At 45.3% G+C, this 25,705-nt stretch overlaps 1 protein-coding gene across 1 annotated transcript in view; it reads left to right on the top strand.

Moving 5' to 3' along the window:
- LOC146780111 (uncharacterized) overlaps positions 1–25,705 on the top strand; it is a 597,326-nt gene that overhangs the window by 278,960 nt on the left and 292,661 nt on the right. Inside the window, exon 8 of the mRNA XM_085638049.1 lies at positions 18,174–18,339. Coding sequence (XP_085494175.1) covers positions 18,174–18,339 — 166 coding nt within the window. The remainder of the gene's footprint in view (positions 1–18,173; positions 18,340–25,705) is intronic.

Genomic DNA, 25,705 nt, shown 5'->3' with positions numbered 1-25,705 from the left:
GGCTATTCAACTACTCGGGACCACTGCTCGAGATCCGCGCCCTGAAGGCAGTCTAACAGGAGCCAGCCTGTACACCGAGTCAAGGGCACTACCCTAAGGGGCACAGTGAGCTAGAAGGGAACCGACGGGAGGCCCAAGGGCCAGCAGGGTCCACTAGCAGACGTTAGACCCACAGGACCAGGATTGCAAGCGATCGCCGATGAGCTGCCTGGTTCTAACAAGAGGCCGTGGGATGTCGTTGCGAAATTTAGCTCCTTCGAGACAAAGGAATTGGTACTGCAGAAAGCAAGGGGCTCAGAGAAAATCACCTTTCAGAACGCTACTTGTTCACTCTTCCAAGATGTGGCCCAGGCCACCCTGATGCGTCAGCAGCAATTCCGTCCAGTAACAGAAGCATTGAGAGAAAGACAAGTCAAGTACAGATGGACCTATCCCTTCGGCATTGCCTTCCATATGGACAATAGGCAGGTTCACTGCACAGAACTCGATGAAGCGATGGAGCTCCTGGGTCTCAGACCTCCCCCCTCACCCAGTGAATCTGTGTCTCGGAACAATGAAGGGGGCCAGAGAAGGGAACAGAGAGGCGCAGGTGTGTGGAGGATGACAGGTTGAGTAAACAAGATGACTCCAAGTTAATGCTGGACGGATGCAGGTACGCTGAGTACATTTTCGGGCGAGCAGATCCACCTGAGGGGGTGTGACATTGAATGATGGCAAGAGGACTCTGGGGGGTCACAGCTGCCAGAACATGGGCTCGAGGCCCCCACATAGACATCCTCCGAATTGTGTCTCTTAGGGACTGCCGCCCACAGAGCGAACTAGGCTTCTGGAAAGAAGTAAGGGAAAGGGTAATGGTTACATTTACGACGGGGATAAAGTACACACCCTGATTATAAAGTAGCAGGAGTAACTGGGAGCGGAAATGGGCTCGCTCCTAATGTCCCTCCTCTGGGATGGAGGTTTCTACAACTCACTGTTTTAGTTATGTGTTGTTATATTTGTTGTGTATCATGGTGAATTTTCATTTTGCATCGATGGGTGGTGATGGGTGGGTAGGGGGCCTTAGAGAGATTTACTGCGGGGAGGGACAGACGTGCCCGGGAATATGGCAGTTAATTGTCTTTCCTGGAATGTAAGGGGGCTTGATTTCCCCAATAAAAGGCAATCCCTATGGAAATATCTAACGGACCATCAGATCCTCCTGGCCGCACTACAAGAAACACACCTTAAGAAAAGTAAAGAGGGCAGGCTGAAACACAAGAGGTACCCCCAGATATTCGGTTCCTCACCTTGAAGCAGGATGGGGTAGCCCTACTCTTTCATTCCACGGTCCCCTTCAATCACTAAGCTACTAAATCCGACACGTCAGGATATTTTGTAATGGTTCGGAGGGAGCTCATGGGCAAGGAGTGCACCATAGTCACAATATATGCGCCTATCACGGGGCAATTGGACTTGGGCATCCTTCCTGACCTCACTGGAGGGGTTTGCCACGGGAGAAATTCTGCTTCTAGGGGACTTTAATCTCATCTGGGAACCCACACTGGACACGACCTATCCCCAACGGGCCGCAGGAGGGACATTTAGTAAATCTCTTAAGGTGGTGCTTAGTAGATGCGTGGAGGGAAACCCACCCCACTGAGAGAGACCATTCGTTTTTTCCCATAGAGCCCATTCTAGAATAGACAATGCCTTTCTCTGTCAGTCCCTCCTGGGAGTGGTATCAGATACCCGCTATCACCCGATCTGCCTCTCAGATCATGCCCCACTGGAGACTACACTAAATTGGCCTGAGCCACTGCCAAAACACAGGAGATGGTTTTTCCTCAACATTCTCAGCCGGGACAGACTTTTTAGAGATGACCTCACGGAATTTATTAAGAATAATGACCCAGCCCTGACATCCTTCACCAACAATTGGGAGTGATTTGGGGCAAATGTATAGAGTTAGTCACTACTCTTCGGAACCAAGAAAAGGAGGAGAGGCTTCTAGCGGAAAAAATCTGACAGGTAGCGGAAAAGAACCACCAAGAGGCCCCATCAAGCCAATCGCTTTGAAAGGTCGTTGCCCTTAAGGGTAAATTAAAAGCCATATGCACTAACAGAGCTGAGCACACACTATTGAGGCTACAAGCAAGAGGGTTTGAAAGTGGCAACGAGATAGGCAGACTCTTAGCGCGCCAACTAAGGGCAAAACAAGAAAAAGCATATATTAGGTAGTGAATGATGCGGGCGTCTCCCATTCCAAGGAAGAGGATAAAGCAAATGCTTTGGCCAGTTCTACAAAGAAATATATTCTGCAGATACAGTTGACAGCCAAGCCCAGGAGCAATACTTGCAGACCCACTTCCTACCCCAGGTTTCAGATCACATCAATGAGGAACTGAGTAAGCCCTTCACCAGGGAGGAGGTTTAAAAGGCAATAGATGCTCTGAAACTTCAGAAGGTGCCAGGCCCGTATGGGCTTAATGCCCACTTCTATCGTATGTTTGCTCCTGAATTGACCCCACATCTGGTGACCTTATTTAATGACATAGCAAAGGCGCGCAGAGTCACAGACACTGTGGGGGAGGACCTAGTTACAGTCATCCCCAAACCAGGTAAAGACCCAACAGTATGCGCCTCTTATAGGCTAATTGCTCTCCTGAATTGGGATGCTAAACTGTACTCTAAAATTCTGACTATGGGCCTGGAAAACCTTCTCCCGGAGCTGATAAATCCCGACCAATCGGGGTTTGTCAAGGGGCGCCAGACCCATGAGTACCTCAGTAGAATATCATTGAAAAGGTACAAAGCAAAGTTATCCCCACGGCCATCCTCTCGCTGGACGCAGAGAAGGCCTTTGACGGGGTAGATTGGGCCTTTCTATCTAGAACACTGAAACGATTCAGCTTTTGCGACACGTTCATAGGTATGGTACAGGACAATTATCACTCCCCCACTTCGGGAGTTCTAGTAAATAGAACGGTGTACGATGCCTTCACGCTCATGAGGGGGATGTGGCAGGGCTGCTCTCTGTCTCCCATGTTGTTCGTGCTTAGTATTGAGCCTCTAGCAGAGAGGATAAGGGCCAACCAGGACATCAAGGGGGTTCCTTTCAGCACGGATAGCCACAAGATTTCCCTCTTTGCCGATGACGTGCTCCTACTTATTACTGACCCACAGAACTCACTTCCGGCAATTCCAGCGGAGCTTGGAGGTTTCGAGAGAGTGGCGGGTTTTAAGGTGAACAGCTCCAAATCGTTCCTGTTAAACCGGACCCTACCAGCGGATGAATGGGAGTGCATAAATGAGACCATGCCTTTCTGTTGCACAAACAAACACATTACTTCCCTAGGGGTCAAACTCACTCCAAAACTCTCCGGACTCTACAAGGCCAACTATCCGCCTTCACTGAGACAAATTAAGGCTGACCTCAACAGGTGGAAAGTGGCCTACACATCCTGGATAGAATGAATAAATGCGGTAAAAATGAATATCCTCCCTAGACTTCTCTACCTATTTCAAGGCCTCCTGATTTCCGTAGACAGGGATTTTTTTGTTGACCTCAAAAAAGCGGTCACCAAATTTATCTGGCAGGATCAAATAGCCCGACTCTTGCACTGGTTTCTGGTTAGGCCAAGATCAGAGGGGGGCCTGGCCCTCCCGGATTTTAGAAGTTATTACCGAGCGGCCCAGCTATCGGTCATCACTGAATGGTCGCTTAGGGAGTTTGAAAATCACTGGCTGCATAAGGATCGCCAGATAACGGGCAGGACCATATGGGATCTTTTATGGTTAAAAAAACAGCACAGATCACCAAACGCGTACATTTGGTGCAACCACGGCCACTACCCTGAGAGTGTGGGACCTGCTTACTAAAACGCTATCCCTGTCGACCTCTCCCTCGCCCTTCACCCCCATTCATTTTAATCCTGATTTCCCCCTGGCCATGCAGGAGGGGCCATTCACACAGTGGAAACAGGGGGCTGTCTAATGATCTCTCACCTCTTTAAGAAGGAGGAACTAATGACATTTGCGGAATGTGCTAAAGAGTTCCATTTAGAGTCATCTGAGGGCTTCCACTACACGCAACTCAAACACTGGGTGCAGCAACCACAAGAGTGGCTGGCCGCTACCAGGGACCTGCTCCCACTGGAGAAATGTGCACAGTCAAGGACCTCCACCAAGGGCAATATCTCTTTTTTGTATGCCTTCATCCAGTCGCTGAGCCCTTGGGAGAGAACGAGACACAGAGCTTTCGGGGACGCCACCTTGTCTAATCCAGCGAAGGAGAAGCAGTTGAGTCGCCTATATAAAGACCTAATCAAACATAATCGCTCTATGTATCTCCGGGAAGCTCACTACAAAATAATTTATGATTGGTACATGCACCCGCAGAAGCTTCAGAAAAAAATCCCGAACACTTATGATAGATGTTGGAGAGGCTGTGGTCAGTTGGGAGACTTTAGACACATTTGGTTGGACTGTCCATCCATCAACCCATTTTGGAAAGAAATCCTGTCTCAAATAAAACTGATCCTAGGGTATCCTATACCGGAGACCATTGAACACACCCTCCTGGGGCTTAGAGATCGGTTACTGAAGAGACAAACAAGCAGTGACCGTGCCATTAGGTGGTTGTGTATCAGAGCGGCTAAGATGGCGATCGCAGCGGCTTGGAAAAAGGCAGAGCCACATCTATCACACAGAGGCATGTGAGATTGTGGCAAGCGTTAGCGCTCAAACGACTGACGGACATTATGGTGGACACTAGGAAAGTCTTTGACTGCATTTGGTCCCCGTTGGTGACATACCTATCTGAGGGTCTACCCTTAATTGCATGCAGCCCCAGACTAAGGGCCCTTCACCTTTTCCACATCTAACCAAGTAGGGAGTCCCATAGGGACCATATCTCCTTATAAATATTCTTATTACTATTGTCCTTCACCTCTCTTCACGAACATCAACATAAGGCCTCCAACCAGAGTCCAATGAGAAACCTTTGGTGAACACCAACTTGCCGCACTCCACGGGTAGAGCCAGACTCAACAGACGAAGGCGAACTCCCTTTAATCGACCAGAAACCAGTGGTTCTTCTGTCATCTTCATGCGGATTTATTTTCCATCCCTGATAAAAAGAATATTGAGAATAATATCGAGCCCCTCAAAGACAACATAAACAATCTTGGGAGGGAAATTTCAAATAGAAAAAAGTAATCAAGCAGTGTTTCACAAGCAAGAGCAATAATATTTGAAATGCCACGTAAAAATGCAAACAGAGTTTAATTTAAAAGGGTGGGATAATCCTTGCCTCTGTGCCCTTAATAGGATTGAAAATTCTAGATGCGTCATCTTGAATTCTTTTTATTCAGTGTCAGGACCGAAGGCTTCAGATTATCCTAGATTAAAGTTGAGCCACTACCATCGATGCAACATCCACAATAGGTTTATAATAAAATATAATAAAATACCCTGAAGGTGGAATCAAAAGACCAATGCGCCGCAGTCATAATGTCTTCTAAATGAGAACCAGTAGAAAAGGCTTTAGAGACCATAGCCCCTCACACAGAATGCATCCCAAAAAGGGATACATCAATTTCAGCTGCTGCCAGCAGCCATTTAATCCAATGGGCTAAATTTGCCAATGAGACCTGACAGAAATGTTTCTGTAAAGATAAAACCAGTTTATTTGTGGAATCTCTGTAAAACTAGTAGGTACACTTCTCAGAAGACTTAATACATTTAACCACACATAATTTTTGATTAGGAGGGGAAACTGGATAACTAATACATCGCGATGCAGTTTTAGCATGGCTTGAAATAGAGAAAGAGACCCCAGAAGGAGTAAATACTCTAAATGCTAAATTGTCTACATGAAATGAGGCACAGAAGAAGCGTCAGCTTGGCAGACAACTGTTTGCAAGAGAGATCTTTGTTTGCGAAGCACAAAACTACATCAGCATCCCATTACATGGAATTTTTCGGTTGAGGGGAGTGGACCAACCGAAAACCCCTAAGCAATTTGCATACTAGAGGATATTCACCCTCCGGTTTTCCATCCAGATCAGGATGTCCAGTGGAATAGCAGAATGGAAGTTGTTTATCATCCTATATGCTAAACCCTGATTAGCAAGGTCCGATAAAAAAATTCACAATCATATGGATACCCACTCCCTTTTTTTTTTTTTTAATTCATATTTAACTTATTGGTCACAGTCACAACATACAAAAGAAAAAAAAGAAAGAAAGATACATGTCATATTTGTCTTCTACCAACAATTAAAATAAAAAAATAAAAATTCAAACGGAAAACAAATAACAAACATTTTCTATGACATAGAATACTATTACATTGGGTAGATAAGTAAATACAGATGGATACTTATAGAGCTACCATATTAACATGTCAAATCATGACCAAACCAAATTTCAGCAATAATAGCTAAGAGTACTTTTAGTCCCACTGAAGACAGGACCAAAGCCGTCCAAATTTGACCAGAGAACGTAGACCCCTTGCTTTCGACAAAGCCATCTCCATTTCATAAACCCCCCTCAACAGTAGCCAAAATTCATTAATAGTGGGGCTAGACTTTTCTATCCATACTCTAGCAATAGTCAGGCGAGCACAAGCCATAAAGATTGACACAAAAGAATTTGTGACATTACCAGTGTCCACTAGAAACCCCAATAAGATTTCCTTTTCTGATAAGACCGTTGTTTTACCAATTAACTTACTCATTTCATAAGCAATCTTACACCACAAATCAACAAGCTTGGGACATGTGATAAACATATGCCGCAAATCTGCAGCGAATTCATTACATTTAGGGCAGAAAGATTTAATAGTATTATTTGAGGCAGACCATTTGGAAATCACTTTTGGGGTATAGTACAGCATAAATAAAATACGATGTTGTTGCACCCACTCCCAAGGAATCCAACCGTTCACTACACCAACATATCCGTCAGCGCCAGGCCTCCTCATATCGTTAATGCGAGTGGGAGCTCAAGATTGTACCAAGAAGTATATTGTTTCTTGCAAAACTCCTAACACTCAACAGCATCGCCAGAAAGTCTCCACGCCATGAGGGACAAGTGCTCCTCACTCACTAATGGTTGAGGGAGACCCATGTGGTTGGAAAGAAGATCCAGGGTGGAGAGAATCTGCACTGGTGGCACACAAGACAGTGACATTGCCACAATAAACCAAGACTAGGCCTTCTAGCAAGGGGTGACTAGGGCAAACTCCACTACTTGCCGGCTCACCTCAGAGAGCACTCTATGGATCATAGAAAAGGGAAGAAATGCATACAGATGAGCTGTCGACCAGGATTGGAGAAAAGCATCTGAGTTGGCACCAGGGTATCCAGCCTCCAACTGTAGTAGATCAGAAGCTGGGCATTCAGATGGGATGTGAACAAATCTATTGTGCACGGACCCCAAAGCAGATTCAGCTTGTGGAAAATCTGAAGATGAAGCCTCCAATTGCTGGAATTGCGCAGGAATCAAGAGTTCCAGTGCCCTATCACTAGGGACCTACCCGGAATATACTCCGCCTTCACTGAAATTTGATGCTGAAGACAGTAATGCTAGAAATGCTTGGCAATCTCCACCCAAAGACAGGACCTTGTCCTGCCAGACAGTAGATGTACTGTACTGCCGAAATGTTCTCCATTCTCAGAAGAATGCAACAACTTGTCTTGCACGGGGATAAAGTGTGAGCTGCAAAGGCCCCGCTAACAGCTCAAGGTAATTGATGTGGAGCACCTGTCCCCCTGTACCCATCAGCCACACAGCGCCCCCCAACCCCACCAGCTGGCATCTGATTCTATGGTCACCTCGGAACCGAGCCATTCCACTAATCCATGTGATCCAGCCACCAGGACATCTCTGTCCTGGCTTCCTCCAATAGCACTTTTCGCTCCGAATAGTACAGCCCCTTCTGAAGTTGTAAGATCTATAATCTTTGAAGGGCCTGATAATGAAGGGGTTTGGGAAATATCTCTTGGATGGATGACCTCAAAAGACCTACCAGGTGATCTAAAATCCTCAATGATATAGTTGGAGAGGCAAGGGCGTCCTCAACTCTTTTTTGATAGACAGCCATTTCTCTAATGGCAACTTGAGCTGGGCCTTGATAGAGTCCACCTGAAAACCTAAGATTTCTAGGGTCTGAGAAGGAATTGGGATCGATTTCTCTTGAGTTGATGACAAACCCTAGATACTGAAGGAGCTGGATAGCCCAAGAGAGATGAAGAAGAACCGTGTCCATGCTTTGTACTAGATGATGGGGGCCCCCGAGCTGAGCATCTGACCTCGGGAAGGAGGTTGCCTGACCCCAACATGGCAGCATCTACACACAGCGGGCCGCTATTTTGCAGAACGAGGTCTCCGGTCAGCGCCCTGGACTCTCAGTGAGAGCCAGCAACAGCCTGCCTAATCGCCACACCAAGGGCCCGGCTTCGAGTCCCACAGCACTGGTCTAGGCGCAAATACAGTGGCACAGACAGGGCCCCACCTCAAGCGCCCCATTTCTCACAAGTTGATGCTTTGGTAAGCCGGCAGGGGTAAAGCATCACCAGGGTGCTAGGAAGAACACAGAGCCTGCAAGCACGACTCCCCGGGAGAGGTGGGCTGCATGGCTGAGTGGATGGCCTAGGGCGGGTGCCCTCCCCACAAGTAAAGCAGCTTACCTTGGTGCCGCAAGCCCTGGGATTCGGGACCCCAGATAGAACGTCAGGCCCCAGGAGAGGGGTAGCCTAACTTCAGCGGGAGCCGTTGCCTGGCAGCGGGAGGCTATTCAACTGCTCGGGACCACTGCTCGAGATCCGCGCCCTGAAGGCAGTCTAACAGGAGCCAGCCTGTACACCGAGTCAAGGGCACTACCCTAAGGGGCACAGTGAGCTAGAAGGGAACCGACGGGAGGCCCAAGGGCCAGCAGGGTCCACTAGCAGACGTTAGACCCACAGGACCAGGATTGCAAGCGATCGCCGATGAGCTGCCTGGTTCTAACAAGAGGCCGTGGGATGTCGTTGCGAAATTTAGCTCCTTCGAGACAAAGGAATTGGTACTGCAGAAAGCAAGGGGCTCAGAGAAAATCACCTTTCAGAACGCTACTTGTTCACTCTTCCAAGATGTGGCCCAGGCCACCCTGATGCGTCAGCAGCAATTCCGTCCAGTAACAGAAGCATTGAGAGAAAGACAAGTCAAGTACAGATGGACCTATCCCTTCGGCATTGCCTTCCATATGGACAATAGGCAGGTTCACTGCACAGAACTCGATGAAGCGATGGAGCTCCTGGGTCTCAGACCTCCCCCCTCACCCAGTGAATCTGTGTCTCGGAACAATGAAGGGGGCCAGAGAAGGGAACAGAGAGGCGCAGGTGTGTGGAGGATGACAGGTTGAGTAAACAAGATGACTCCAAGTTAATGCTGGACGGATGCAGGTACGCTGAGTACATTTTCGGGCGAGCAGATCCACCTGAGGGGGTGTGACATTGAATGATGGCAAGAGGACTCTGGGGGGTCACAGCTGCCAGAACATGGGCTCGAGGCCCCCACATAGACATCCTCCGAATTGTGTCTCTTAGGGACTGCCGCCCACAGAGCGAACTAGGCTTCTGGAAAGAAGTAAGGGAAAGGGTAATGGTTACATTTACGACGGGGATAAAGTACACACCCTGATTATAAAGTAGCAGGAGTAACTGGGAGCGGAAATGGGCTCGCTCCTAATGTCCCTCCTCTGGGATGGAGGTTTCTACAACTCACTGTTTTAGTTATGTGTTGTTATATTTGTTGTGTATCATGGTGAATTTTCATTTTGCATCGATGGGTGGTGATGGGTGGGTAGGGGGCCTTAGAGAGATTTACTGCGGGGAGGGACAGACGTGCCCGGGAATATGGCAGTTAATTGTCTTTCCTGGAATGTAAGGGGGCTTGATTTCCCCAATAAAAGGCAATCCCTATGGAAATATCTAACGGACCATCAGATCCTCCTGGCCGCACTACAAGAAACACACCTTAAGAAAAGTAAAGAGGGCAGGCTGAAACACAAGAGGTACCCCCAGATATTCGGTTCCTCACCTTGAAGCAGGATGGGGTAGCCCTACTCTTTCATTCCACGGTCCCCTTCAATCACTAAGCTACTAAATCCGACACGTCAGGATATTTTGTAATGGTTCGGAGGGAGCTCATGGGCAAGGAGTGCACCATAGTCACAATATATGCGCCTATCACGGGGCAATTGGACTTGGGCATCCTTCCTGACCTCACTGGAGGGGTTTGCCACGGGAGAAATTCTGCTTCTAGGGGACTTTAATCTCATCTGGGAACCCACACTGGACACGACCTATCCCCAACGGGCCGCAGGAGGGACATTTAGTAAATCTCTTAAGGTGGTGCTTAGTAGATGCGTGGAGGGAAACCCACCCCACTGAGAGAGACCATTCGTTTTTTCCCATAGAGCCCATTCTAGAATAGACAATGCCTTTCTCTGTCAGTCCCTCCTGGGAGTGGTATCAGATACCCGCTATCACCCGATCTGCCTCTCAGATCATGCCCCACTGGAGACTACACTAAATTGGCCTGAGCCACTGCCAAAACACAGGAGATGGTTTTTCCTCAACATTCTCAGCCGGGACAGACTTTTTAGAGATGACCTCACGGAATTTATTAAGAATAATGACCCAGCCCTGACATCCTTCACCAACAATTGGGAGTGATTTGGGGCAAATGTATAGAGTTAGTCACTACTCTTCGGAACCAAGAAAAGGAGGAGAGGCTTCTAGCGGAAAAAATCTGACAGGTAGCGGAAAAGAACCACCAAGAGGCCCCATCAAGCCAATCGCTTTGAAAGGTCGTTGCCCTTAAGGGTAAATTAAAAGCCATATGCACTAACAGAGCTGAGCACACACTATTGAGGCTACAAGCAAGAGGGTTTGAAAGTGGCAACGAGATAGGCAGACTCTTAGCGCGCCAACTAAGGGCAAAACAAGAAAAAGCATATATTAGGTAGTGAATGATGCGGGCGTCTCCCATTCCAAGGAAGAGGATAAAGCAAATGCTTTGGCCAGTCCTACAAAGAAATATATTCTGCAGATACAGTTGACAGCCAAGCCCAGGAGCAATACTTGCAGACCCACTTCCTACCCCAGGTTTCAGATCACATCAATGAGGAACTGAGTAAGCCCTTCACCAGGGAGGAGTTTTAAAAGGCAATAGATGCTCTGAAACTTCAGAAGGTGCCAGGCCCGTATGGGCTTAATGCCCACTTCTATCGTATGTTTGCTCCTGAATTGACCCCACATCTGGTGACCTTATTTAATGACATAGCAAAGGCGCGCAGAGTCACAGACACTGTGGGGGAGGACCTAGTTACAGTCATCCCCAAACCAGGTAAAGACCCAACAGTATGCGCCTCTTATAGGCTAATTGCTCTCCTGAATTGGGATGCTAAACTGTACTCTAAAATTCTGACTATGGGCCTGGAAAACCTTCTCCCGGAGCTGATAAATCCCGACCAATCGGGGTTTGTCAAGGGGCGCCAGACCCATGAGTACCTCAGTAGAATATCATTGAAAAGGTACAAAGCAAAGTTATCCCCACGGCCATCCTCTCGCTGGACGCAGAGAAGGCCTTTGACGGGGTAGATTGGGCCTTTCTATCTAGAACACTGAAACGATTCAGCTTTTGCGACACGTTCATAGGTATGGTACAGGACAATTATCACTCCCCCACTTCGGGAGTTCTAGTAAATAGAACGGTGTACGATGCCTTCACGCTCATGAGGGGGATGTGGCAGGGCTGCTCTCTGTCTCCCATGTTGTTCGTGCTTAGTATTGAGCCTCTAGCAGAGAGGATAAGGGCCAACCAGGACATCAAGGGGGTTCCTTTCAGCACGGATAGCCACAAGATTTCCCTCTTTGCCGATGACGTGCTCCTACTTATTACTGACCCACAGAACTCACTTCCGGCAATTCCAGCGGAGCTTGGAGGTTTCGAGAGAGTGGCGGGTTTTAAGGTGAACAGCTCCAAATCGTTCCTGTTAAACCGGACCCTACCAGCGGATGAATGGGAGTGCATAAATGAGACCATGCCTTTCTGTTGCACAAACAAACACATTACTTCCCTAGGGGTCAAACTCACTCCAAAACTCTCCGGACTCTACAAGGCCAACTATCCGCCTTCACTGAGACAAATTAAGGCTGACCTCAACAGGTGGAAAGTGGCCTACACATCCTGGATAGAATGAATAAATGCGGTAAAAATGAATATCCTCCCTAGACTTCTCTACCTATTTCAAGGCCTCCTGATTTCCGTAGACAGGGATTTTTTTGTTGACCTCAAAAAAGCGGTCACCAAATTTATCTGGCAGGATCAAATAGCCCGACTCTTGCACTGGTTTCTGGTTAGGCCAAGATCAGAGGGGGGCCTGGCCCTCCCGGATTTTAGAAGTTATTACCGAGCGGCCCAGCTATCGGTCATCACTGAATGGTCGCTTAGGGAGTTTGAAAATCACTGGCTGCATAAGGATCGCCAGATAACGGGCAGGACCATATGGGATCTTTTATGGTTAAAAAAACAGCACAGATCACCAAACGCGTACATTTGGTGCCACCACGGCCACTACCCTGAGAGTGTGGGACCTGCTTACTAAAACGCTATCCCTGTCGACCTCTCCCTCGCCCTTCACCCCCATTCATTTTAATCCTGATTTCCCCCTGGCCATGCAGGAGGGGCCATTCACACAGTGGAAACAGGGGGCTGTCTAATGATCTCTCACCTCTTTAAGAAGGAGGAACTAATGACATTTGCGGAATGTGCTAAAGAGTTCCATTTAGAGTCATCTGAGGGCTTCCACTACACGCAACTCAAACACTGGGTGCAGCAACCACAAGAGTGGCTGGCCGCTACCAGGGACCTGCTCCCACTGGAGAAATGTGCACAGTCAAGGACCTCCACCAAGGGCAATATCTCTTTTTTGTATGCCTTCATCCAGTCGCTGAGCCCTTGGGAGAGAACGAGACACAGAGCTTTCGGGGACGCCACCTTGTCTAATCCAGCGAAGGAGAAGCAGTTGAGTCGCCTATATAAAGACCTAATCAAACATAATCGCTCTATGTATCTCCGGGAAGCTCACTACAAAATAATTTATGATTGGTACATGCACCCGCAGAAGCTTCAGAAAAAAATCCCGAACACTTATGATAGATGTTGGAGAGGCTGTGGTCAGTTGGGAGACTTTAGACACATTTGGTTGGACTGTCCATCCATCAACCCATTTTGGAAAGAAATCCTGTCTCAAATAAAACTGATCCTAGGGTATCCTATACCGGAGACCATTGAACACACCCTCCTGGGGCTTAGAGATCGGTTACTGAAGAGACAAACAAGCAGTGACCGTGCCATTAGGTGGTTGTGTATCAGAGCGGCTAAGATGGCGATCGCAGCGGCTTGGAAAAAGGCAGAGCCACATCTATCACACAGAGGCATGTGAGATTGTGGCAAGCGTTAGCGCTCAAACGACTGACGGACATTATGGTGGACACTAGGAAAGTCTTTGACTGCATTTGGTCCCCGTTGGTGACATACCTATCTGAGGGTCTACCCTTAATTGCATGCAGCCCCAGACTAAGGGCCCTTCACCTTTTCCACATCTAACCAAGTAGGGAGTCCCTCCGTTTTTTTTTTTTCCAATTTGAGAGGCACCTGGATTCTGCCCACCGGCCCGCCCCACACTGAATACCACTCTTCACCACTCACACCATGATACACTGGTTACACTGTTTTTTGTTTATGTTCCCTCAATGGAGAGCATAGTATGGACAGTATACATTCACATTCTAACTCAGTGCCCCAACAACTGGGTCGATAACAAGAGGAACTGCTAGTAGAAGCAGGTAGATTAAGAAGGGGCATAGAAGCATAGCTATGTACTGGGTCGAGTCCTCGTTCACAAGCTCTGTTCACCTAGAAGCTATCTATAACACTTGACCTGTTTACTGTATGAATGTACCTGCCATGTTTTTTATTACTGTGATGCTACGATTAAATTCAATAAAAAGATGTTGATACAAATGGAAGGGTGGTAAACTCAAGCCAGTGATGGTACCAGCAAATGGAGGAACATTCAATGGTGGACAAAGATGGGGACCGCTAAGTGAGCGTCCTTGAGATTGAGACAGACCATCCAATCTCCCTCCTGTAAGAGGTGGCGGAGCAAGTGTATGCCTTGCATTTTGAAAAAGTGACACACGATCAAAGAGTTCAAATATTTGAGGTTCAGGACCAGTTGAAAGACTTCTGGACCAAGATTATTGTGCTGACAAACCCGTGCAGGTGGGGTGAATAGCCTCACCACTGCTCTTTTTAAGAGCAGCGAACGAATCTCGTTGTCTATGAAACCGCTTTCTGCTTGGGAAAAAAGAAGAGGAGTTGGATCCTTCCTTTGCTGATGGGTGGAGTAAAACTCCAGTCTGCACCCCTGAACCATCTGCAACACCCTAGGGTCTTGGCTGATAGCCCTTCGATTGTGCAGGTACAACTAAATTCGTTCCCACACCACAGCCTTTGTAGATGGGATAACTCTTACCTTTGTGAGTGGCAACAGAGGCATTGTTTCTACCCCGATATCTACCTTATTGGGCATGGCCACACCCTCTTCTGTTACGGGTGGGGACGAAGTTGGAAGAGTCGGAGGGAGCACCTCTTCCCCTTTGTGAATAGCCTTGGGAAGCCTGGTTGAATCTATGGCCTGGTGCTTGGCATCGAAAGTGCCTGACCCTGGTAAAAAGGCCACTGTTAAACACTTTCTTCATGGATATTTAGGGCTTGTCCAATGCGAAGAATGTGGCAACATACTTGCTGAGGTCTTTGACGAATTTGTCCCCAAACAGTAACCCATTCACTATAGTGCCTGCCTCCGTTGAGGTCAACTCCGCCAGTTCTGGATCAACCTGTATAAGGAAAGCCTTGCGTCGTTCTGTGGACATTTCTCAATTGGTGTTGCTTAGAAGGCACAGCACGTGTTGAGCCTATTCAAGAAGTTCCCCTGGATTCAATTGAGAATTTGCCTCTTTCAACTGGAAGGCCAACTCTAGAGCCTTAGCATGTGGACTGGAAAGATCCAACAGCTTATCTTGGCATTTATGCCATTCCCTATCCAGGGCCTTTTTTGGGGTCTTTTGCAAATGTTTTAAGAAAATTCGTCAACCTTCCGAAGGAGAGAGGGCTGAGGACACCTCTCGTTCAAAGCCTTTGCTCAATCTAACCTGTTCCTGATGCACCACTTCCATACAAGGCTCCCAATCAGTGGAACGTGGGTGAACTAAAATTTCTGGGTCAAAGAGTAGGTCTTTATTGGTTGGAACATAAATTGCATCATGGTGCATTTTACGCTTGAGTTTTTGCCACTGGCTGTGGATCTCCTAGAGGAGCTTCCAAATCTGTTGAGAGGGGAGATGACGCTGCAGACACGTTTGCCACTGGGGGTATTTCGATTGTGGAGATCCCCGAAGGGTCTTGAGGAGGCATGCTCCCATATTCATGGTCCTGGAGGACTGAAGTGGCAATTTGCGAGAGGACTTCTGCCGAGGAAGAACCCCCAGAAGAGGCTCTCTGGGCAAAGCCCAGCTCATTGGTCGTGATGTCACAAGGTAAGGAGTCCCCAGAGGGCCCAGCCGACTCATGCCACCCATAACAGGCCTAATAAGGGCCCCATTAATGGAGTCCTGCACATGGGTATTCAGTGCCTCCATCAACCTCTCTTCCATTTTGTGCCCATAGGGCACATCAGCATACTCCATGTATCCTTCCTCCTCTTCGGCGTAGTATGTCATTTGTGAATCAATCTCATGAGGATGGAATAGGTTCAAGGGGGGTACAGCCCAAAGGCAGGTGTCAGGTAGTCCTAGAGAGGCAGTGAACTGCCCTGGCCAGAATATAGACATTTACTGTGGAAGGAGCAACCTGCAGTATTCCCTCAAGCAAAGCCTTTATTCATGTTTATCCAGCCCAGTTGGGCATTTCTTAGGAGACGAAGCGTAGGTCCTCTACACATCAGGCACACAAAGCAAATCGGGGACTGAAAAAGTCTCTGTCGGCTGCATGAGCATGCATGAAGACAGCGAAAGAGGACAACGTCCTCACTCCAAGCGGCGAGATGGCACCTTACAGTCCCTGCTCTCACTCTACTTCTGGCCAATGCGACAGGGGTAATCAGAGAATTCGCCCCACCCCGAGCAGAACCCACTCCGTCTCCTATAGCATGAAATCTAGAGGAGCAATAAAGTGCCTTGCATGGCACGTGTTTAATGAAGGAGAAATGAAAGTGCATTTATCTCTGGCCGCTGCAGAATCAAAGAAAGAAGAACTTTTGTGATAAGAATATATATGTGGAGATGTGGTCCCTATGTTTGGACAAGACATTGGGATGTTGGGGCTCATGAAATATGTGGCTTAAAGTTTATTCAGTGTTTAATTAGCTGCTGTGTTGTTAGTCACACTCTGAGCCTCCGGTCCTTACATAGAATTAGTGAAGCATTCCGATCTCACACCACTCTGATGTAACTTGAAAGGGTGCAGAAAACCACTTTTTACTGACATGCTTCTTTGAAAAGCCTGGGCTTGAGGGCGAAGCGCCCAAGCCTGTTTTAAATATGTGGCGCTTAAAGTAGGAGGAGACAGAGAGATGAAGACACCTGCTCCGAGATGAACCCCGCAGTGCAAATTGGGATATAAACCTATTAGGTCTAATTTCCTCAGTGCAAAATAAATTCCTCATATTATGTTCCAAGCACTGTAGCCATAATAGAATGATTCTCTTATGCAATGCAAATAATAGCTCTAACTGTTATGTGTAACTAGTGAAAGAGCTGGGGTAGCATTATGGGGAAGCAGGAGATAAAATAGTGAAAATACTGTTTGGGCATGTAGTGGACTTCCCTTACCATCTGGCAAACATGTTTTCAAAATTTAGATTTGCAGACGCCCTCCTGAATTTTATGGGGCAGGGGTCACAATTGACAGTTGAATATTCACAGGTCACGCTCAGTTTGAGAGTCTTACTTACAACTACGAGTTGGGTCAATTTTTAACAACATTTGCACAGATCCATACGTTTGGGATTGCTTCCTAGAGGAGTTCCAGACTTGGCTGGACTACAGGGGTCAACCCAAAGTGAAAGTCTTTTTGACACAGATGATGTCTGTGTCCATGCCCAGATCATGGCACAGTTCATGGCTGGAGGGAACGGATACATAGTTATGTGGGACAGGTCTTTTTACCTGCATCTGAGAGAGCGCGGCATGCCTTCATGATAAAATCCATGTATTCTATTATATTTAGACTCTTCACATGGGTGAGTAGATAGAGATGAGAAATAGAAGGACTCTAGTATGGGGATCTCCCTGTGGGTTGTATGACAGAACCCCACATGCATTTACCCCGCATGCCTTTACAATGTAGTCACTACACCGACTGCGACGTTACCTCTTGTTACTTTGCCACGCAAGTCATTACAATGACTTGCTTTAGAGGGCGCTGGACATTGGAATAGTATAAATTACTATTCCAACTCCAGGCTACGCAAAAGTAGGGAAGGTGTTGGACTTAAAAATCAAACAAAAGTCCAACAACGCTCCCCCTACAGCAAGTAAATGTAATGACCTGCGGTTTAAAGTCACACATGGTAATGTTGCAGTCGGGATAGTGACTGCGTTGTAAAGGTTGGTTGTTGCTGAGACTGCAGGTTAAAGGATGTTTCCCATCTCTGTGTGTTTATAGCCCCACATCCATAGAGATCCAGCAGTAGCATCTGGTTCCTGTGGCTCGAACAACACAAGTCACAGGTAACATGGTTGGTAGTATGCTTCAGGGTTCTGTCAAAACAACCTGTACCACTTCTACAGCTTCCTGTTCCTGCAGCACTAAATGTGTAATATGTATCATGCCTATTGTATCTTTATAAACTACAGCATCCCAGAACTGTGCAACAATCAGTTTAACATGTGTCACACATGCTATCACATTTCTATCACATACCCTGTTTTATTGGCATGTTCAGTGGGCCAGTCACCTGTACTGCCATTTATGAAGCAGAGGAAAAGAGAATTTCATTTTTGGGATCTACTAAATTATGAGATTTGTTGAATGAATATGAAATGATGATATTATTATGGATACTTTTTCAACAGAAGTATGCCAAAGTAAAGTACCTGCCAACTACACACAATACTACTTCCCATATTACTTTGCTGATGGGCTGCTGAACTGCGTGACCTACTGCAATAAGAGTGTGACAGGAGCTATAGACTGCAACCACGGGGAGTGCAAGCTGTTAACAACAGGACCTCAGTGTTTGTAAGTATAAACCATTGCTTTGCACAAATACTTTCAGTCCAAGACTTTGAGTCAGAACCATTCGTCTTTTTTCACTGCAGATTTTTTCCAGCATCACCACACCTTGTGACATGGTGTCTGGGTGTAGGGCTTAGCTGAAATGCCCACTGTGGACATAACCCACTGCATATAGCTGCGGCTAATGTCATCATGGGTAACACAAAGCTGTGAGGTGCACACATATCCGGTTTTCCTCGGTGCCAGTCAATCCCTTACCCAAACATTGTTGCCAACACCTATGGGAACTGTAAGGAAATATTGTGCTATGTTGGCATAGTTCAAAGTTTGGAGTGCATTCTGGATAAGAAACCCCACACATGTGAGATACTGTGTTTTTTATCTGAAGTGTGGAACTCTCAATCAAAGGAAATTTGCCACTGGCAGGGAATTCTGGTCTTCACTGCTTTGTAAATCTGAGGAATCAGTATTTTCCCCATATTTGATATTCACAGGTATTACCAGTAAGAAAGTCTTTGACAGTACTTAGATTCTACCATGCTCTTAGGTTTCTGCTCTTTAAAAATGTTCGTGTGTTGTAATTTATTCAAATTCAATGTCACGTGCTGCTGCCAGCACGTGACAGTAACTGTTCACAGGCTCTACTGCGCGAGAGCACCCATTGTTATCCACCCCTTCCCATTGGCTCCCCACCATTCCATCTTGCTCTCTCCTCTCCTTCCCTGCTCCCAACTATGATAACGATATTGTAGCTCTGACTTCTAACCGCACTCCATGTGGGGCTGTAAGGGATAAACTTAGAACTCTACTTATCGCGTCTGCTTCATTTCCACAAGTGGCGACGAGGATGGGATCTCGGCGGAGGAGTGGAAAAGACATAAGTCAAAAGATCCCCCCCTACTGACATTGTGCAAATATATCAACAGCTCCTGGCCTGAGAAAAAGCATCTTGATGAAAATGTCAAGGTCTATTGGGAAATAAGAAATGAGCTCAGTCTGGAAAATGGGGTATTGTACAGAATAGGTAAAGCAATAGCCCCCGTCACGCTCAGAAATAAAATCCTCAGCTTATGCCATATAGGTCACCTAGGTATCTCAAAAACCAAACAAAGAGTCAGAAGCAATTATTGGTGGCCCGGAATCGACAAGCAGATCGAAGTCCCGATTAGAGATTGTGTGAACTGCAATGACTCAGACAAGAGTCTGAAAACTTCCAGGGTTCCTCTGTCTTCCCTCAATCCTCCCACAATGCCATGGGAGGGGAGAGGTTTGGACATCACTGGGCCCATTGAAGGCTTTGATGGAGTGATCAAGTATATTCTGGTGATCATGGATCACTTCTCCAAATGGCCTGTGATAAAAATCATATCAAGTACTGACAGTTCTTCGGTCATCTCATTTCTAGACAAGCTATTCTTAAGTGAGGGATTACCCAAATTCTTGCTCACCGATAATGGCCCTCAATTCTCCTCCGAGGCATTCAAATCATTCTTAGAAATAAATTGTATCACCCACCTCACCACCTCACTCTACCATCCCGAGGGTAATGGCCTCGTTGAACAATTCTATCGAGTCATTAAAGGGCATATACAACTATCCCGGAATGCCAACCTCAATTGGGAAGAGAAAGTATTCAAACTCATTTGGGCATTTAGGATTTCCCCATGTACCAGCACTAATGAGGCACCATTTATCCTGATGCGAAGCAGACAACCCCTGAGCAAAGACCTATGATTGATGCCCGCTTCCAAACAGATTGAGTGGTCACCTGAAACCATCAGAAACAGCAAAGAAAAGGCACAAATGTGCTATAAAGACTGGTACGACTCCAGACATGGTGCCAAAGAGCATTCTTTCAAGATTGGTGATCAGGTCAAAGTTTGCCTTGAAAGGAAAATCAGGAAGGTAGAAAGCAGATTCACCACTCCCCTGCACATCAGCAAACTGTACAACAATGCTGCCAGACTCAGTGATGGCAAAGTATGGCACATGAACAGATTGGCAAAATGTCATTCTACTGGAAAAGAGCCGAACCAATTTCATCCCGATAGCACCAATAGAGATGGGTCAAGTCTATGCCCGCCCAACGGATGTATGACGTTACAACGCACACTTTTACAACGCATGTACTTACAACGCATTTTTTACAACGCATAATCCATTACAACGCACTACACTTACAATGCATGACACTACAACGCATTTTTAAAAAATACCTTTACAACGCATACCATTACAACGCATAATATTACATTGCATTTAAGGTAAGTATTAGATAGTATAGGGGTAAAAATTACTTTTCTAACTCCAGGGGGGGCAACAGTAGGGTGAATGTTGGATAGTATAGGGGTAAAAATTACTATTCTAACTCCAGGGGGTGCAACAGTAGGGTAAGTGTTGGATAGTATAGGGGTAAAAATTACTATTCTAACTCCAGGGGGTGCAACAGTAGGGTAAGTGTTGGATAGTATGGGGGTAAAAATTACTATTCTAACTCCAGGGGGTGCAACAGTAGGGTTAGTGTTGGATAGTATAGGGGTAAAAATTACTAATCTAACTCCAGGGGGTGCAACAGTAGGGTAAGTGTTGGATAGTATAGGGGTAAAAATTACTATTCTAACTCCAGGGGGTGCAACAGTATGGTAAGTGTTGGATAGTATAGGGGTAAAAATTGCTATTCTAACTCCAGGGGGTGCAACAGTAGGGTAAGTGTTGGATAGTATAGGGGTAAAAATTGCTATTCTAACTCCAGGGGGTGCAACAGTAGGGTAAGTGTTGGATAGTATAGGGGTAAAAATTACTATTCTAACTCCAGGGGGTGCAACAGTAGGGTAAGTGTTGGATAGTATAGGGGTAAAAATTGCTATTCTAACTCCAGGGGGTGCAACAGTAGGGTAAGTGTTGGATAGTATAGGGGTAAAAATTGCTATTCTAACTCCAGGGGGTGCAACAGTAGGGTAAGTGTTGGATAGTATAGGGGTAAAAATTACTATTCTAACTCCAGGGGGTGCAACAGTAGGGTAAGTGTTGGATAGTATAGGGGTAAAAATTACTATTCTAACTCCAGGGGGTGCAACAGTAGGGTAAGTGTTGGATAGTATAGGGGTAAAAATTACTATTCTAACTCCAGGGGGTGCAACAGTAGGGTAAGTGTTGGATAGTGTAATGTAATATTATGCGTTGTAATGGTAGGCGTTGTAATGGAATGCGTTGTAAAGGTAGTTTTTAAAAATGCATTGTAGTGTCATGCGTTGTAAGTGTAGTGCGTTGTAATGGATTATGCGTTGTAAAAAAAGCGTTGTAAGTGTAGTGCGTTGTACCAGTTGCGTTGTAAAGGTTGTTCCCCCGCCCAACAGTACCTGTAAAGATTTGTGGGTTGATTACGACGAACCTGAAAGGGGTCACAGTTCCATGCCCTAAAACAATAGGGGGTGTCCCACAAATGAAGATGTGCAAGATAACAGTCATCCACCCACCTCTGACTCCACAGAGTGTTACACATTGGAACAGCTTGATGATATCAGCTCGCGCGCTCCTGAGTTTGATCGGAGTGGTGATGGTGATTCACATTCTGATTCTGATGTTGCATCTGACAGTCAGGGTCTCAGGGGTAGGTTTGGAAGGACAAATGGCGATCCCCATTCAGACACTGAGGTCGTGTCAGACCATCACAGTCTCAGAGGAAGGTTTGGCAGAACCATCAACAAACCCAAACGTTTTGATGATTTTGTTTGTGGATAGTTGTTAAACATTCAAGAGAGGAAGATTTGATGTAATTTATTCATATGCAATGTCGCGCGCTGCTGCCAGCGCGTGATAGTAACTGTTCATAGGCACTCCTGCGCGAGAGCACCCATTGTTATCCACCCCTTCCCATTGGCTCCCCAACATTCCATCTTGCCCTCTCCTCTCCTTCCCTGCTCCCAACTGTGATAAAGATATTGTAGCTCTGACTTCTAACCGCACTCCGTGTGTGGCTGCAAGGAATAAACTTAGAACTCGCCTTATCGCATCTGCTTAATTTCTACAGTGGGCATGGCAGATTTTCTTAGACATCATGCAGGCCGAGAGAGAAAACTGTAAGCATACCACTTCACAACTGTTTTGACAACAAACCTTGAATCAAAAATACACCCGTACACAGTTTTGGTGTGCCTGTTTCCACTGTGGTATGGTCACACACATATGTGAACTTATTCTGATTGATTGCTGTGTGGAATTGCTGACTGGCAGGGCACAAACAGGCCAAGCACCAGACCATAGTCCACATCTTGTAAATTCCACATTTATAGAGAATAAATACGCCCTCGTAGTTGGTGTGTTTCAGCTCCTCTTGGGTGTAAAATGAGGGTAACACTAAACCCATTACTTCATGGAAGATTACATTCTAATGTTGGGTGGAAGAAAAAGAGGGTCTGTTCCCCCTCTGTTCTATTTTGTCGCTTAACAGAAAAATGAACGCTAGTGTTGAGGGGACTGTCCCAATCAAAAGGTGACAGATGGAGAGATGAATGGTTCTCAGGTAACACCTTGTGTTCTCCCTGTGTGTTGAATTCTAGAGGATGTGTAGAGATTGCATATATATATTTATGTATGTATGGGTGTATATATATAAATATATATATATATATATATATATATATATATATTCACTGAAAAAACCATGGGTTTCACACACGTTATAGTTAGGAATTAGCATTTAAAAAACCTTAGAAATTCAGTGAAAAAACCATAGGTTTCACACATGTTATAGTTAGCTGGACATTTTACTCGTAAAAAACCAATGAAATTGCCCCGTTATAGTTAGTTCAGCTAACTATAACTCGCACGCGCCCGCAATGCACTGCTGATGACGTCACATATTACATCACTCATGACATGGTCAGTGACATCACTCATGACATCACTGATGACATCTCAAATGACATCACTGATGACATCATCCAGTGAATGTGTGTTTTTCTGAAAATTAAATATGTTTTATATATGTATATCTCAAGGTTGATGGAAGAATAAATGGGTATATAAGTGTCTAAATGGATGATTTGTTTTTGAAAAATTGATTGTGTAACTGACTGATTAAGTGTATCATAGTGAATACATGGCTTAGTGAGTAATGTTTAAATATGTAAATATCTGTAACAGTCTCTCACTTGTATAAGTGGCTGCATGGGTTGGTGAGTAGGTACATGGGTGTCTATATAGGTTATTAGTTGGTTTTTTGAGTGTCAGTCTGAGTATCTGCATGGTTCGGTGGGGGGTATTATGTAGTGCATAGGAACATGAATGAGTCACTCACTGTTTGTATGTGTTGAAGACAGCATGTGTGCAGGACTATATGGGTGGATGAGTGTGTGTATGGCTGTGTTAGTGAGTGAATGACTGTCTCAATAGTGACTTTATGAGTAACTACATATGTTTTAAACTAGTATATGTGACTATTGGTGTATATAAGTGAGTATATGTGAGAGTGAGAGATTGAAAGAGTTCCTGTATGAATAAGTATGTGTTTCTAAAAGTGATTGATTAAATGACTAAGTATGTTTAAGTTTCTGTAGAAGTAAGTGTGGTGGTGTGTGTATAACTGTGTATGAAAGTAAATGTATGTTTGATTCTTTATTAGCATGAGTGACTATGTGTGTGAGTAACTCTATGGATGAGTGGCATTGTGTAACAGGATGTATAGGTGTATGAGTACATATGATGAGTGAGTACATGTATGAGTGACTGTATAGGACTGTTGGTGAATGAGTGGATGTGTATGTGGATCTTAGAATTACTGAAGAGGTTGTTGTAACTGGTATTGGTATGTCCATTGTTTTAAAAATTTTAGTCTCTATTATTCAATGTGTGTATCAAAGGTTATATTAGGGTGAGAGGAGGTCTGCCACTCTATCACAAGGATGATGTCATCAGTGATGTCATTTGAGATGTCATCAGTGATGTCATGAGTGATGTCACTGACCATGTCATGAGTGATGTAATATGTGACGTCATCAGCAGTGCATTGCGGGCGCGTGCGAGTTATAGTTAGCTGAACTAACTATAACGGGGCAATTTCATTGGTTTTTTACGAGTAAAATGTCCAGCTAACTATAACATGTGTGAAACCTATGGTTTTTTCACTGAATTTCTAAGGTTTTTTAAATGCTAATTCCTAACTATAACGTGTGTGAAACCCATGGTTTTTTCAGTGAATTTGCAAGGTTTTTTAAATGCTAATTCCTAACTATAACGTGTGTGAAACCTATGGTTTTTTCAGTGAATTTGCAAGGTTTTTTAAATGCTAATCCCTAAATATTTCGTTTTTGAAACCTATGTTTTTTTCTGAGAATTTGTATGGTTTTTTATATGCTAAGTTATGTATTTTTAATTAAAGATATTTTTTTTTATTTAAATAAAATTACTTTATATTCATTTATATATTATCTGTATTTTTTTATAAATTATTTTTTTAAATAATTCAATTTGGATATTTTTTTTTTATAATTTTTTAAATTATTTAATGTCCTCTTTTTTTTTTTTATTTATAATTTCTTGGGGTGCGCGCTCTGAGCGCGCACCTAGTACTATTTCGTATGTTTTTTAAGAATTCCGGCGTACGTTATTTACGTACGCAAATATACTTGTTGGTGCGCGCTGGGAGCGCGCACCCAGTACGTATGCGTACGTACGTACGCACGCATGCGTCCTACGCCCTCGACGCGGTTTACTTCCGCATACGCTAAAATTACGCGCAATAACGGTCGCGTATACGCGTGTTAAACGTATGCGCGCTAGGTGCGCGTATATGACGTATGCACCTGCGCGTTTACGCGTTCGTGCATACGTCATCACGGGGTGCGCGCTCGGAGCTTGCGCAGTGCGCGCACCTCGGGTTTATACATAATAAAACAACATTTCTTATTGGTTATCATTACTTTCAGTTTCTAATTGTTTCAATACCACACCCAATCCCCTCATGGCAAGTCATGTGATCAAGAATCATCACTTTTGATTGGTTTGAAGTACTTTCTGTTCCAGATTCTTCCCAAATCACACCTACTCCCCTCATTATTAGTTCTGATTCCTTTGGAGAAGGAGCTATTCTGTTGTTGAGAGACAATGGCTGAACAGCAACCTACTTCAGACAGTGACCAGGACACTCTTGAGAGGCAGAGGAACAGGAAGCAGAAAGACAGCTTTATATGGCAGTTTTTCACTTTTCCAGAGAATGAGAAAAAGGTAAATGCACCAAAAGTTACATGTGTACTTTGTAACAAAGTCTTATCTCGTGGGAATCCTAACAAGAAATATTCTTTTAGCATTCACACTATGTTAAGACATGTTGACAAAATGCACCCAGTATCTTTTCGTCGAGCTTCTGGAG

Source organism: Triturus cristatus, chromosome 12 (assembly GCF_964204655.1).
Source record: "Triturus cristatus chromosome 12, aTriCri1.1, whole genome shotgun sequence".
In the NCBI taxonomy this organism is placed as follows: Eukaryota; Metazoa; Chordata; class Amphibia; order Caudata; family Salamandridae; genus Triturus; species Triturus cristatus.
Note: the sequence above shows the minus strand (reverse complement) of the source record. Positions and strands in the feature narration are given on the sequence as shown.